This window comes from Dysidea avara, chromosome 11 (genome assembly GCF_963678975.1).
Source record: "Dysidea avara chromosome 11, odDysAvar1.4, whole genome shotgun sequence".
NCBI lineage: Eukaryota > Metazoa > Porifera > Demospongiae > Dictyoceratida > Dysideidae > Dysidea > Dysidea avara.
The window spans coordinates 2836467-2851804 of record NC_089282.1 but is presented as its reverse complement, the minus strand read 5'-3'; the positions used below and the strand labels follow the sequence as shown (position 1 = coordinate 2851804).

Genomic DNA, 15338 nt, shown 5'->3' with positions numbered 1-15338 from the left:
ACCTGTGAGAAACTGTGTACTTGTTTCACTATTGCAAAATACAACTCTGAGATCACATAGCTTGTATCATTTCCCAAATTTCATTTACAGTGTCCCAGGAATCAATTTCCAGTAATTTGGTCCAATTCTGTTGAACAGTTTGTGCTAGACAATAGAAAGAGGAAAGAAAATGGTTTGTACGGCAACTATACTGAAAACAAGTTAAATTACGATTAAAAAAAGGTAAAACAAGGGAGGTCACCTACACCTGTACAAGTGGACATTTAATCCCTACTTCAGTCTATACCAATGAATGATTTGGGGATTGAATGTCCACTGGTAATTCTGCAGGTGTAGGCGACCTCCCTTGTTTCACTACTTTTATGGTTATGATGCCATGCTTAATATTTTCATCTTGTGCTGTCAACAAGATGAAATGGGATGCAAAGACAAAGGTAAGTTGATGATGCGTACATACTACGGTATGCCGAAAGACTTGAAGTGACGTCTAAGAGTGAAAAACAAGTCTGTAGCCTTAGCTGTTATTGAGTTACACTTGTCTGAATGCATCAGGTATGCAGGCTGGCAGTTAGTCAGTCAGTCAGTAGAAAATTCTGTTAAATAGGTATTCCCCGATATTTTGTAGCATTTGTTGGAAGCATTTTTGTGCACTTCAAAGACAATTTGGGCTTGATTCTCTCTGACCAAGCACCATGAAGGTATTGTGACTGGTTTCTGGTTAATATTTTCTTGCAAGAAAGTGAACCTCCATAAACTACAGGCACTCAAATTTACAGTCTAGCATTAGTCTTAAAAAGAGTTGTGTTTATCATGACTTAGCAAATCTATCAAGCTATAGATATTCATAAAAGAGGGAAGTAAAGAAATGATAACAATATTGTTTTCTTCAATTACAATGCATGTAATGCAAATCCCCTTTGTAGATTACAGTGAACGAGATGATTCACTTATAAATTTAAAACTTGCTTCACTGAGTAACAGAGCAACTGAAACTTGCATAAGCACATGTTATTTCACCCATTGATTTTTTTTTTCAGAAAAGTATGTGAGGTTTTGCTGAAACAGTTTATAGTGCCATCTTGGTGTCATGTTATAATGTGTGGGGAATTAGCTCAGATATAATGGTCTGCTTAGCATGCAGGAGGTACTGGGATCAATACCCAGATTCTCTATTTTGTTTTCTTTCTTTGTGTGATTTTGAATATGTACTTTAGTCAGTGAGATGCAGTGTACATGTGTTCCATAACAGTGTATATAGTTGCAGCCTCATGACCCACTTAGGGAAACAACACAACTGATTTAATGTTGTTGTTACAACTTGCTTACTACATTTGCATGTGTTCCAGTGTTAAATCGGTATAATTATAAGTCATGTTACAGGGTGGGGAATTAGCTCAAATGGTAGAGTGCCTGCTTAGCATGCAGGAAGTACTGGGATTGATACCCAGATTCTCCATGTTTTCATTTATTTTTTTCCTTCTTTTTTTCCATTCTAGGAACCTATTATAAGATACTAATAATTGTGCTGATCCAGTAGGATGTGAACAGCCCCAGGTGGAAGCATTGTTTGGTGTTTGTGTCATTGACACTTACTGTACACTCCATCTTATTGCCGACGCTCTCCTGAGAATACTGAGAAGTGTCTCTGTATAGGAAATCTGTTTATAGCGTCATGTTGTAGTGTGTGGGGAATTAGCTCAGATGGTAGTACGCCTGCTTAAGTCCATGACGCTTACATTGTAAGTACTGTGGTATGCCACAAGGGTTGAAGTGACGTCTAACAGTGAAAGATCAAGTCTGTGGCCTTAGTGTATATTATATTAATATATATATATATATATTATGAACTCCTAGCTGGCGTTTTTGAGTTACGCTTGTCTGAAGGCATCAGGCAGGCTGGCAGATAGTTAGTCAGTCAGTAAAAAAATTTTGTTTCCAAAATTTATTGGAAGCAACTTTGGCCACTCTAAAGACACTTTTGCGTTTAACCAAGGTATTGTGAGGCTGGTTTCTGGTTGCAAAAAAGTGCAAACCGCCATAAACTACAGACACTTACTAGCCAATAAAAGAGTTGGGATTCAGTGTGTGTGTCATGACCTAGCAAATCTGTCAAGCTATAGATATTCATACAAGAGGGAAGTGAAGAAATGATGACAATGTTGTTCTCTTCTACCACAATGCATATACCACAAATCTCCTTTGTAGATTACAGAAATGACAAATTCTCTGTGAACATGTGAGCAAGATGATTCACATATAAATTACTTACTTCACTGAGTAACAGAGCAATTGAAACTTGTTATTTTACCCATTTCCTTTTTTTAAACAATGCAAGTTTTCACTGAGACAGTTTTATAGTGCCATCTTGGTGTAATGTTATGTAGTGTGGGGAATTAGCTCAGATGGTAGAGTGCCTGCTTAGCATGCAGGAGGTGCTGGGATCGATACCCAGATTCTCCATGTTTTTTGTTTTGTTGTTTTATTTGAATATGTGTGTATGCTTGTCAGTGAGATGCAGTGTACGTACATCTGTTCTATAACAGTGTACAGTAAGTGTAGGAAATGGTTTGTACAGTAACTATACTGAGAACGAGTATAGGAATTTTAGGGATCATGGCCCTAAAAAATAGTTAGGTTGCCTACATCTGAAGATATACTAGTGGACATTTAATCCCTAATTCAGCATTCCATACTAATGTTTTTGTCTGAATGCGCACCCCAATTATCAATTGCTGAAAAAGTGAAGTAGCCATTATGCGTCATTTTCAACATTACAAGAGGTGCCTCAGCAATGTCACTACAGAAAATATGGACAATTTCTGTTACAAATGTAGAAAAGCCATCACACACTGTAGATATTTTGTTTTTGTTTTGCAACTTTAAGTATCGGTTAATTGATAAAAGGGTACTTGTGATTTCAAAACTCATCGCATTGCTTAACTTAACTCATACATTTGCATGTGTTCTAGAATCAAATCTGTTCATAGTGCCCAATTGTAGCATATGGGGAATTAGCTCAGATGGTAGAGCGCCTGCTTTGCATGCAGGAGGTACTGGGATCGATACCCAGATTCTCCATTTTTCTCTTTTTTTTCTATCTTTTTTTTCTTTCCTTCTTTTTTTTGACTGTCTTCATTCTTTTCTTCTTTCCTTCAGCAGTGTAGGCTTTTATACACTAGGCTACACTAAGCTACAGAAGTGTAGCCTCAAGTCATTGATATGCCTGTTATAAGAGAAACTACTTGTGCTGATCAAGGTCTACAGGGCAGTCCGGGTGTTTGGTGGCCCCAAGTGTAAGCGTTGTTTGATGTTTCTTTCATTGGCACTGACACTTCATTTTACTGCCTGAGTGAGTTTTGGATACTAAGAAGTGTTTGTACAGGAGAACAGTTGAAGGTCATCAAGGGCCATTTAATGCCCTTACGATGTCTGTTGGTGGGATGCAGGTTTGTGGGTTTACACTGAGATGAGACAGTCATAAATCAGTTTATAGTACCATAGATAATAGGGATAGGAAAAGCAAAAACGTGACGTCACAAAATATTTACATTTCTATTGGAATTCCGTGTATTACATCACGAACATACTCGTTACGCTTGCTGCGCTTGTATCAAAGAGAAACAAATTGTTGTAACGACAGAATTTTGTAACCAACGACTGTGAAACTTCGCTGCAATGAGCTCAAGTAAGTAATTGAGGGAACTAGGATGGTACCAACCCTCAAGGAAGTTATACGCAAAATAAAATGAGATTGAAAGTGAAAAAAATGGCCCAAAAATTACTTTAAACCACTTAAATTTCTTCACAAATATATTCTATCCTTTTAACTGTGATAAGCCTATTCCTTACCATTTAACAGAGGGAATATCAGAGCAAAACAGGAACTGTTGCTCGAAGAAATGACTAAGTGTCTTCCATTTTTACCAAAAGTTTAAACCATCTTGCAGTACAACGCAAGGGTAAAAGACTGTGTTGGTGACACTCCTAGCTTACCAAGACTGGAGCCGGCTATACAAGAAGCAGAATGGACGAGGCATGAAGGTACTAGGAGCAAAAGTATGGTTGGGTTGCTTATAAACGTCTAGCTTCTATGCTATCTACTCAACGGGGCCAATCTTACAGCAGTGTTGTATCATGGATTAGATGTTCCACCAGCTTCTCTTTGCTCAGGTCAGCAGTGACCTGCGTGGAGCAAGGTCACACCGTGGCAGCCCTGTGACTATTGGAGCACTTGACCTTGCTATTTCGGAAGGCCAAGTGTTGCCATCTCATTGATTTTTTTGAGTTTACAGTCTTTTTGTCCAGCACTTTTACCATCTGGTGCTGGGGGTGGTGGCAAGGGGTGCAGGCACCCCGGGAATTTAAAAAAAAAAAAAAAAGTATGACGGCGTGTCTCAATCAGGCCAATGCGATACGCTTTGTTATAAAATCTACGGTCTGAATTCTCTCACCAAAATCTCTCACAAAGGCCTAAATACTTGCTGTAGTCTGTTGGATTACTATTTACGCTGCTTAGAACACTAATTCCCATGCTTGAGCACAAAACTGTCTTGTCCTTTCAAGTCACGCGTAACGGAAATCAAACCGGAGATCGCTTGCATTTCCTATCCCTTTTATGTACTCTATTATCTATGATAGTACCAGTTTTGTATCAGTGGGGAATTAGCTCAGATGGTAGAGCGCCTGCTTAGCATGCAGGAGGTACTGGGATCGATACCCAGATTCTCCAGCTTTTTTGTTGTTCTCTTTTTTGTCTCATTTTCATTTTGCCATGTAGTTGCATTTGCTAAATATGTACTTTTATATCAGTGAGATGTATGTGTTCCATTGTGTCCATAAGAGTGTGTATTGCCATGTTGCAGCCTTATGACCCACTTTGGGAAACAACCGATTTAATGTTGTTGTTATGTTGTTTATAGCCCGGCAATCAGTCTGGAGGAGATGCAGAAACAACAAAGGATTATTGAGGAGTTGAACAAGAAGAAGAAGGCCATGTTACAAGAGACCATACAACAGAGGTTAGTAACATGACTGTGTGTTTTGGAGGGAAATTGTGTGAGGGTAGGGAAGTTTGGTTTGTGTAAAGAGAGCACAATTTGATGCACAATTTGTTGCATTATTTCACACAATACATCTATTTGCAGTATATTCCATTCCTCACTCCTAATATAATCACCATACACACACTACAGGTACAAACAGACTCAACAAGAGTCCCAGACACTCACCATTGTCAACCAGGAACTAAGCAAACTGGATCAAATGATCTCCAGTGAGATTGGTATACTGAGGGAGAAGATAGAGGAGGCTAACAGGCAATACAATAATGACAGGTGATTGGCTAGATAATGTGTACAGGGTTTTGTATGTCAGTTGTTAGTAAGGATGGGCGGTATTGCTTTTTTGAAGAACGGTACGGTATTAGGAAAAATACCTCGGTATCACTAAATACCTTTTATATTGTACACTTTTTAAAAACCTGGGTAAGCTATGATTTACGCTTATACCCACATTGTGCTAGTAGTGAAAGTTATCTTTTAAAGGAACAACAATTGTACCACAAAGTAAGGTTTGAATATCTCAAAAGGTAAATTATTGTGTTTGTCTTGTCCACAGCATAAACACATGGTTGTGTGGGGCTTGACTTCATGTGTAGCCATCACTAAACCACCAAAAATTTTAATTAATACATTAAATTCGGTATTCGGTATTTTTAGAAAGCCACAATGGTATCTGAAAAATACCTTTTTAACTACTAATACCTAAATACCTCCCAACCCTAGTTGTTAGTAAACACCCTGGTATCTGAACCCCAATGGCAGAGCTCAAATTGAGAGTATACGGGGATTACCTTGTTAATTTTTTTCCAGAAATAGTATACCTTGTTAGCTGCTTGGCAAGTTGCAGCAGTTTAAAAATATAATGCAAAACTCATGCAACAGATTTTTCGGCAGTTATAGTGTCACAGGTGAAAAAGTGGGAGCTACAGTGTATATCAAGCTATATCCCAGCAGTCAAAATACAGACCTGGTCCCAGATTGATTTACTCCAATAGAACAGTCATACATACATTCTAATAGAACAGTCAAGTAAAGTACTTGTATACTCTACTGTTATAGAACAGTAATAATTTTCAAGATAGTCTGTTGTCATATTATCTACTAACCTCCAACATCCAAGGGCTAGAAATGAGACTGCCAGTTGTGGCCAAAGTTGGGTAATCTTCAATCTTTGTTTTGGGTTTGTAGCTAAGATGTTGAGACAAACACCGTACATACTTAATATTGCAAACTGATGACTTAAAACTCTAATGGTTAAAATTATAACACTTCAGGTGTTAATTAACTCCCTCTACCCCGGTCTTCATACTGAGAAATTAGTATACCATATTCATTTACAATTTGAGCACTGCCCAGTGGTCTCAAAAATGTTCCACGTGAGTGAATTGTTTGCATATTAATTGATTTATGTTCAGAACATTGTTGATAAAACGTACGCCTACACTCGATAATCAATTACACACACACACACACACACACACGCACGCACGCACACGTACACACACACACACACAACACACACATCTTAAACAAAATACTCTAATAGAACAGTCATATATTCTGTTTGTATAACTGAGCATTTGAATCATCAAGGAGCACACTGTATCATCTAATCCCTTAAGATGGTGTGTTGGTTCTTCATGTCTTTGTATCAATCGTGTTTGCTAAGTTTTGCCCATATATATGGGATGATTTTGCTACTGTTAATGTGGACACCTAGATCCCAAAGTCAAGTTATCCATATCACTGGAACCTGTTAATGTGGACACTTGAGGTCACCTACATAATCCAGATACCATTTACAGTGTAGTCCTGAAATATCTCTTAATACATAAACTGATCTGTTCACTAAAATTTGCCCCGAAATTTTGTTCTGATCGTTGATTTATTTTCTTAACTACTCCCTTTGCATAAAACCTCCCAATCATTCTCAATTTATGGTGTCTTACAGGAAGAGATTTGAGCGAGCAGAGAAAGAATATATTGAGTCAAAAATATCCCTCCACCAGTCAACAGAAAATAAAGAGCTACTGGCAGAACACCTCTGTGCTGTTATACAAGAGAATGAGATACGCAAAGCAAAGAAACTAGAGGAACTAATGATTAAACTGAACCTGTCTGTTGGAGAGAACGATTCATCCTCCTCTAAAGTGTTAACCTACCAAAGAACTCCTACGCCAAGATATGGACACTGGCCACAGTCTCCAACAGCAGTTGTACCCCAATCTACAGTGCCCGATAGTGAGAATTGTGAGACTAAAACAAATGTGGATGGTACTGACAATGTCACCCCCAGTGAAGATCTGCTTTCTTCTAATAAAACTATTACTGATGTTAGTTCATGTATATGTGAACCCATTGACAGTTCATGTGATGCTGACAGCGGATCATCCAGTGTTCCTGTTAGTGACTCGCATGATCCACAACGCAGTTCAAGCGATTCTGGTAGTGTGCCAGCAAATAAGCCAGATACTGAGTCAGCTAACAGTGTTGAAAATGGTTCACAAGATTCTGGTAGCCAAGCTAACAGCTGAAAAATTGTGTAAATTTTGTGTATTTATATCAACTCTATTCACCATTAATATTCCAGATTTTCATATGAATTATGAATTGTAATTTGTATGCGCTAGTAATGTTAAACCATTTATAGAGGCGCTTAATATTTTGGAAGTGATACATGGCAAGGAAAGTAGTTGATCCGAAGGAGTTACGGGCTAAAACTGCAGAGGAGAAGCGATTATTAGAACTAAGCCAGCTAAGTTAGTTGTGTTCTTGTATGGAAACTATTCGAGTGTGACACGTGTACACTGGTGTACGTATATACGTGTTATAGGAGAGGAGAAGTGGAATAATGAGGAGCTGTTAGCGCTATTGAAGACTAAAGGAATTAGAGTGGACGTCATTGACATGGTAAGGGAGCTATTAAACTTGTGAGCTATGATGGTTGACACGTTTCAAAGTCATCTTGGCAACTACAGATAAAACATCATGAAACATGTTTGCCATTCTGAGGTATGCATGATCAATAGGGTTTGTACAATCTGGGCCCCTGCACACACAAGTATGCCCAACTGGTAGACTTGATAGCAATATGAATGTTTCATAACATGAGTGTTATATTTCACCAGCTCTTAATTTGGGCAGTGGGTGGGAATTTGTCGCCCAAAATCATCCCCAGGGTGCTGGGCTATAGATCCTATGCAGGTGAGCTGCTGCCGTAGCAACATCCGCCATCTTGGAGTACAACCCGTTTTTACAATGCTGATAGCGTCGGTTTCTATAAGAGTAAAACAGTACCAGTAAGTAGAGCTTCTTCTGAATTCTATGGCAAAGGTTGACTAGGTTAAACCTACACTCTCTCCTACACTATCAGGGTTGTAAAACGGGTTGTACTCCAAAATGCTATGGCAGCAGCTCACCTGCAAAGGATCTATACATGATCCCTCAGCCAGGATACAGCAAAATCTTGTGTGACAACAAAAACAAGCAAAATTACATGCACAAGATTTCGACCAATCACATTGGTTCATTTAAACTACAATTACCGCATATAGCGTCTTGTGCAAATATGTTAGAACTGCTGTACCTTTCAGCCACACAGTTCAATAGCATAGTTGTTGAGCAATGTTCCCTGGCTGTGTGGCTCCTCAGGGACTTGCCTAGACTGCGGATCATATTACTGTCTGCATTTAACATAGTTTTAGCTTCAAGTTTCTAACTCCCTGCTTCACATGCTTATTGTAGCCTCACTGCAGGACCGTAGTGGGATATTAACTATACTCAGTGTGTTTGCCAGCTAGTGATGTAACAAACACTATTGGTGTGTATAGTTTTAGCGTTGCAGGAACTCTGTAAACCTTTACACTGTTGCTGTATTTACCTAACGCACAAAAATAGCTAAGCTGTGAAAAAAGGTGTAGCCTTTAGAAGCCTGGGTGAAAAAAGTTGTAAAATCAAATGGCTGCAAGCAATGATGTAAATTTTAGCAATGCACACAGCCATTATCAAAATTTGTTAGCATCATTGCAGCCATTTGTAGCAACATCATTGATAGCCTTCTCATAGTACCCTAATCGGACAGAAGGTGGGGACTATATATGTAATTTTCTGACCCGGTGACTGTATATTTATGTGATATGATACATACCATAGCTAAAATTTCACCAATTAATGTTGGTGCTTTGTGGCTATTGTCAATCACATTTACCAAAATTACAATTAGCTAAAGATTGTGGCATACAGTAACGTCCACATTTACAGGATGGTACCACTCCTCTCAGTCATGCAGCCTATAAGGGCAACGGAGAGGCTTGTAACATCTTACTGGAACATGGAGCTGATGTGAACTGGGCCCAACATGGGGATAAGGTAACCATACCATATTTGGTGATACTTGAATTGACTGTTTGCTATTTATAGTACACACCACTGATGTTTTCTATGATGTCAGGTGAGTACAGCAGGTTGTATGGCTGACATGTACGAGCATAAAATCATGCTGTTGGCATTTTTATCTTTGTAGTTAGGTCTGAGTTAAAGCAAAGACTCTTATTGGTTGATCACTATGTCTGACAAACCAATTTCCTCTTAACAGGTTCTCCATCAACTACTAAACTTCTATTGGAAGCTGGTGCTGACAAAGACGCGTTCAATAACATGCACAGAAATGCTTTCCAAGTTGCTGTCAGTCTTGGCCAGTATGGTAGTATCGGTGTGCTGAAGAATTTCATGCCATTGAAAGATGTGAAGCGCTACTGCTCAGGAAAGGGCTTTCCATCATTACCTACTCATCTGGTTAAACCTGTTTACCAACTAGTTACAACCACTGACATACATCCTGTTAAGGTGAGTGCCATTAATGGCAATATTTTTGGGGAATATTAAACAATTACACTCTGTTGAGTTTGGTGAAGAATTGGCTACTCCCACGACACTTATATCCTTACACCCCAACACATGCAGCTACCCTATGATTAACTGGGTTGTGCCACCACTGGGGGTTGGCTGTCATTATTAACAACTGATTAGCAAACTCACGTGCAGGATGTGCCTTTCTGGCCCAATAAGTGTCTGCCCCCGTTACCTTGTCTTTTCATGACCTTCAATTAAATGGTCGTCTTCTTCATGAAACCATATGGAGATGTTAATTAATAATTTTTCATATTGATATACTTGAGCATAATTAGACGTTACAAAGCTATTTGAAACACCAGTAGGTGTTACTGTACTGAAAGTGGAGCAAGAGCGACTACACCTATTCTTATTAAACATGTTAAGATGACCGCACACCTCTACAAGGATTGGAGCATAATAAACAACCACACGCCATAGTTTATAAGGCAAGGTGATCATGCCCCCTGATTTGTTATGTAGCTTATTCGAGATGAGCAGTAAGATCGAAATGCTCTAATAGAGCAGTCACCCTAATACAACCGCCATAGAGCAGTCATCTATATCACAGCTATGCTAAGTAGTGAAATAGGGATGCAGTGATAAAACACTAATGAGACAAGGTATTGGTATTTAACAGATTTAATACCAAGATTCAGAAAATAGTGAAGGCAATAATTTATATTATGAACTCATCGTTCATACTCCTTGTTTCATCACTTCTCATAGCTGGATCCCTACTTCATTTCTAAGATAATAATTACACTAGTTGTGATTTTATTACTGGTGCATTTTTTTAGCTGATCCTTGAGCTGCAGACTTGTAAAGAACTACTAGATACCAATGAACACTTTTGTGCAGTGTTGGAAAGTTTGCAGAGAGAACATTTCTTAGAAGACCACTATGTCTTAGCATTCAAGTTACACTATATCTCCTACATTGTGCAGTATTGTACTGTGGATCAAGATGGAGATCAAATCCTTTTGAAGAGGTTGTGTGGGTTTGTTTGTGTGTGGTGTGTGTATGCGTTGTGTGTGTGTGTGTGTGTGTTGTATGTGCGTGTGCGTGCGTGTGTGCGTGTTAGACTTATTTATATTTACACAAAAATATAGCAAGAGTAAATATGATGGAGGTTTGATCCTCTTATTCCTCTATTATATATCATGTATCATACATCATGAGGCATTATATTGTTACAGATTGCTGCAAGCTAAAGAGCCTAGTGGGACTTACCCCGAAGTCGATGGTTTCCTCAGGCAGTGTGTAAGGGAATATGAACATACTAAAGAATGTTCTGTCTCTATCAACATGATCCAAACCCTCTCCACCATACCAATCGTGAGTGGTGTATACAATGTAACCTGTGTTGTAGTTCAGGCTAATGGTGCTACATCACTGCAGTGTGGCACTTAGCTTTCTATACACACTGTTGAAACAATCAAGTGAACTAGAGGAAAAATTCTCAAGTCAACAACTTACCAAACATGCGGGCAAGCACTGCTTTACACACTGCCAAACTTACAGTATCTATTCTGATGTGACCCAAACACTATTTCACCTTATTATCTGTAACATCATTGGTCAGTGAAACAGGGTCTGGTGAATTCTGTATGCCCCATTTCCCCAGTTGTGCGATATTTCACTGAATTCAGTGGATTTGATTTTATTGGTTAGTGGTACAGTATATTGGCATTGCAGAACATTAAGTTCACTGCAAAACTACAAGCCTTATAGTACATTGCAATTTCCCAGCAAATAGCTACGTATGGTACTGTTTATCTGTAAACACAGCAGAACTTCACCAGACCCTCTCAATGTCACAAAGAAGCAACAAGGTGACATGACAACCTGGCCATATGGGACCATCACCAAGGTGTCCTGGTTTTCCAGGTCAGTTTATGTACTAAGGGATACTTTGGGATCTTAACTAAGTGTCTGGATTATGTATGTGTCTGCAAGTGTCCACATTAACAAGTTCCAGTGTAGTAATAAATTTTTATTTCAGAGAAATTGATGATCAGATTCATATCATCATCATCATTTTATCTCAATTGTTAGGTAACATCTGGAAACATTCTTTGACTTTTTGTTTTTGTGTGACCTAGAGGAAATTGTGAATGAATATTGTCCTGGGTGGCAAGTGGTTGTTTGTGGAAATTAAGTGCTTCAAATAGCATGATTCACACAAATTTGCTTGTTCAAGCATTTCCGAATTTAAAACTTGATGTTTTAGTGTATCCTTAATCCAAAGGGACATATGTTCTGAAGTATGGTGATAACTCTCTATAATCCAGAACACCTCAATGCTGCTGTACCAATATAACTTTGTAAAACCACCTCTGGTCCAATTTTATTTTGACCAATAAGTGATTATAGAATATTCTATTGGGGGAGGCTGTGTGAGAAAGGGTTTTCATAATATCACTATGTTTGTAAATATGATTTTAGGGTGATGAGCGATCAACTTATTCAGTATTTCATGAATGGATCGTGGCACATAAAAGGTTAGGTGTGTAATGGTGGCTGTTTGTTAGAGGCTGGCCAGGATGTGGCCCTGTTGTGAAAGATCACCTTACTTAGGCTTGTGTCTTTTGTGATAATTACATTACCTCTCTACCAAACTGGACAAATTGATAGTATATTTTATCGTTTCTTTTCGTGCCTCAATGTTGCATGGTAAACCATCAAATTGTGTTTGTGTTAGGCCACACATTATGCATACAGACATTGCTGTAATCTTTGCAACAGAGCTGCAAGTGAAAACTTACAACATACTTTGAAAGATACTTTATTTTGTAACCACTAGATGTGTTAAATTATACAACAGGAATAGTGTTTTCAGGTGATGTTTGAGTTGCATATAAAGTAATGTTGCAAAATTGGTTAGAGTTGTATACCGTTGCGTACGTAGTGATGAAGACAAGGAGTGCAGTACGTGTGGAAGATTTGGCAAAGAATTGAGCAGATGTTCAAAGTGTAAAAAGGTAGTAACAGTAGTCTTACAATATGAATCCCATATTGAAGTATGGCTTTCCCTCTGTTAAGGTCTACTATTGCAGTCCTGAATGTCAAAAGTTAGCTTGGACAGTCGGCAATCACAAAAAGTTGTGCAAACTTTGGAGAGAACCGTGATATAACAATGATTTGTTACAAAACAATGCAATTCATTATTGTGTCACTATACATAATAATAACATAAATTACATTTCAAATGTAATTCATATAATTACACATACTTTAATTGAAATATAAAAATTTTACTCGCTGTATGTTATAGCGGATTAAAATGATGTGTGTATTAAGTTGTGTTGCCGGTAGCAGCGAGAATTGTGTCCACTGCTGCAGCAAAGTCACTGAGACATAAGCACCTGTCCTTGTTGCCTAAGTGATCTTCGTCTCCATCTCGAAATTTACCTGTAACAAAAGAACTGAATATCATACGGTATCACAGAAAGACCTATTAAATTACTTTATGAACAGTGAGTGACACATGTATACAGGATGTACAGAGGACACAAGCAATTTGAACTTAAAGAAAGAGTCCTTAAGCTCCATCAATCCATGGACCTTATTTATAGCCACTCTGGTATAGTATCTTGTCAGAAGCTGCTGTCCTATTCTGAATGACCTTTTTTTAACCAGCTTAAGTTGTCAGTAGGCTATGAATACCTTTCTAGTCACAGGATGATATGCTCATTACAGCCTTCAAAATACTAGAAGCCTATGCCAGGTGAGGCCTGTTAAGATTGTAATCTCAAAACTACAGAAATTCCTTTGCTAAAACTTGTAACTTAAAGTAGTCTGAAAACCTACAAATGGATAGAAGCCTCACACGTAAGGTCCTTAATCTAACAAGTTCTACTCCACATAGAAACTTCAATGACATACCCTAAAATGACACATACTCTCACATACTCCCCTCACACACACATACACATCTACACACTTACCGGTCTTCACCAGAATACCACCAATGTTAGCATCAAGAGCTCCCAGTACATCCAAATTTACATCCTGTGAAATAAAATAACACAGTAATTGTATTGGTATGTTCAATATGTACTATATAAAGTGATTTCACTTTATACAAAGGAAGTCAGAGATTAAATAACTTCCTGTTATCTAAGACATTTCTAACAAAAGTCATTCTTACATCTCCAATCATCACTGTTTCCTCTGCTAAACAATTAAAGTCTTCAAGAACAGACTGGAAGAACTCTAGTTGTGGTTTTCCCACCACAATTGCCTTCTTGCCACTAGCATACTCCAGTGCTTCTACAAATGGACCAGGACCCATCGATAATCCTTCAGTACGCTGGTAGTAGCGAGCCTTGTGTACAGCGATTAGTTTACAATCCTTATTATTCAACAATAGCCTGTGGGAAATTGGGATAAAATGTGTGTATATAGTACTTGTAGTGGACATAAATATGTTTATAGTAAAAACATTGATGGTTATTGCCACAAAGATGATAGAGAAGCCACAAAACCAAAATTTTTACAAACAAGGTACAATGTGACAGTGTAAAGTTCAACACTGATTCTAAAGTGCTAACCTGAAGGCTTGATTGAGACTTTCATAGTTAAAATAATCAGGTGCCAATCCAACTACCACTGCATTAGGGTTGGTTACTTCTAGTCCAGCAAAATCTTTCTTAGCATCATCTTGAAGGAGACAGAACGGTCGTAATTTTTGTGATTCAACATATCTCCTTGCAGCTGTGAGTGACGTAAATATTTCATCTGAGTTTATGTCAAACCCGAGCCTAGTTAGTTTAGCATGTAGTCCACTCTTGCTTTCTTTAGTGGCATTAGTGATAAATCTGACTGCTAGACCATTCTGACGAAGCCTGTAAAACAACACACATTAAAAAAATAATATTGGTTTAAAGTTCAAAGGCTGCGTGCCATTGTCAGGATAATTTTTACAGGAATTAAAGCACTAAAAGTTGCAGACCTTAAAAGCAGCTGCGCACGAATACCTATTGTTCTTAGTAAACGACATTAGGTAAGGTTTACCACACGGTCATTTACACCAGACCTCTTCAATAAACACGGGGGTGAAATCATGTCTGTTAACAATGCCTTTGACTTTATAGCTAGCGAAACTACTCTAGCTGAAAATGATTTGTGAATGGCCAAGGTTTTTGCTTTGCGTGTTGTGCATATAAAACGAAGCGTGACATTCTCTCGTTCTATCAGGCATGTAAACATTTTTAAAGGTTCACCTTTTCAGCGCCTGTATCGCATCCCTCGTAGTCTCCTCTCCAATGTGTAGAGTACCACTAATATCCAGTAACACGCCTCTAATATTCTTCAGCCAGTTTGCCATGTCAAACTACAGACCAACCCACAAATAATGTTAATGTTTATCTCTTGTGTCATTTC

The 15338-nt window shown here is 38.3% G+C and overlaps 3 protein-coding genes and 3 non-coding genes across 7 annotated transcripts in view; 5 read left to right on the top strand and 1 right to left on the bottom strand.

The window, feature by feature from the left end:
- LOC136239574 (RAB6-interacting golgin-like) overlaps nt 1-7680 on the top strand; it is a 21965-nt gene extending 14285 nt beyond the window's left edge. The window contains exons 2-4 of the mRNA XM_066030327.1: nt 4920-5018; nt 5193-5333; nt 7012-7680. Of these exons, the coding sequence (XP_065886399.1) occupies nt 4920-5018; nt 5193-5333; nt 7012-7594 (823 nt within the window). The 3' untranslated portion in view covers nt 7595-7680. The remainder of the gene's footprint in view (nt 1-4919; nt 5019-5192; nt 5334-7011) is intronic.
- Trnaa-agc (transfer RNA alanine (anticodon AGC)) lies at nt 2388-2460 on the top strand. The gene has a single exon. It is a non-coding gene; the product is annotated as a tRNA-Ala (tRNA).
- Nucleotides 3006-3078, top strand: Trnaa-ugc (transfer RNA alanine (anticodon UGC)). Its single transcript has one exon. It is a non-coding gene; the product is annotated as a tRNA-Ala (tRNA).
- On the top strand, nt 4657-4729 carry Trnaa-agc (transfer RNA alanine (anticodon AGC)). The gene has a single exon. It is a non-coding gene; the product is annotated as a tRNA-Ala (tRNA).
- On the top strand, nt 7681-13234 carry LOC136239575 (ankyrin repeat and MYND domain-containing protein 2-like). Of its 2 annotated transcripts, none has more exons than XM_066030328.1 (10): nt 7681-7819; nt 7894-7970; nt 9321-9428; nt 9480-9510; nt 9655-9905; nt 10751-10941; nt 11150-11288; nt 12399-12454; nt 12862-12934; nt 12996-13234. In XM_066030328.1, the coding sequence occupies exons 1-10, from the start codon at nt 7738-7740 to the stop codon at nt 13080-13082; spliced, it is 1095 nt and encodes a 364-aa protein (XP_065886400.1). In that variant the 5' UTR covers nt 7681-7737; the 3' UTR covers nt 13083-13234. The 2 variants fall into 2 exon arrangements, with proteins under 2 accessions (XP_065886400.1, XP_065886401.1); XM_066030329.1 differs by lacking the exon at nt 7681-7819 and adding an exon at nt 8039-8072 and having other exon boundaries at nt 7924-7970.
- Nucleotides 13066-15338, bottom strand: LOC136239576 (haloacid dehalogenase-like hydrolase domain-containing protein 2). Its single transcript, XM_066030330.1, has 5 exons — nt 15179-15338; nt 14507-14800; nt 14104-14326; nt 13901-13964; nt 13066-13364 (listed from the first exon to the last, which is right to left on the bottom strand). Exons 1-5 carry the CDS (start codon nt 15280-15282, stop codon nt 13249-13251), a joined length of 801 nt encoding a protein of 266 aa, XP_065886402.1. The 5' UTR covers nt 15283-15338; the 3' UTR covers nt 13066-13248.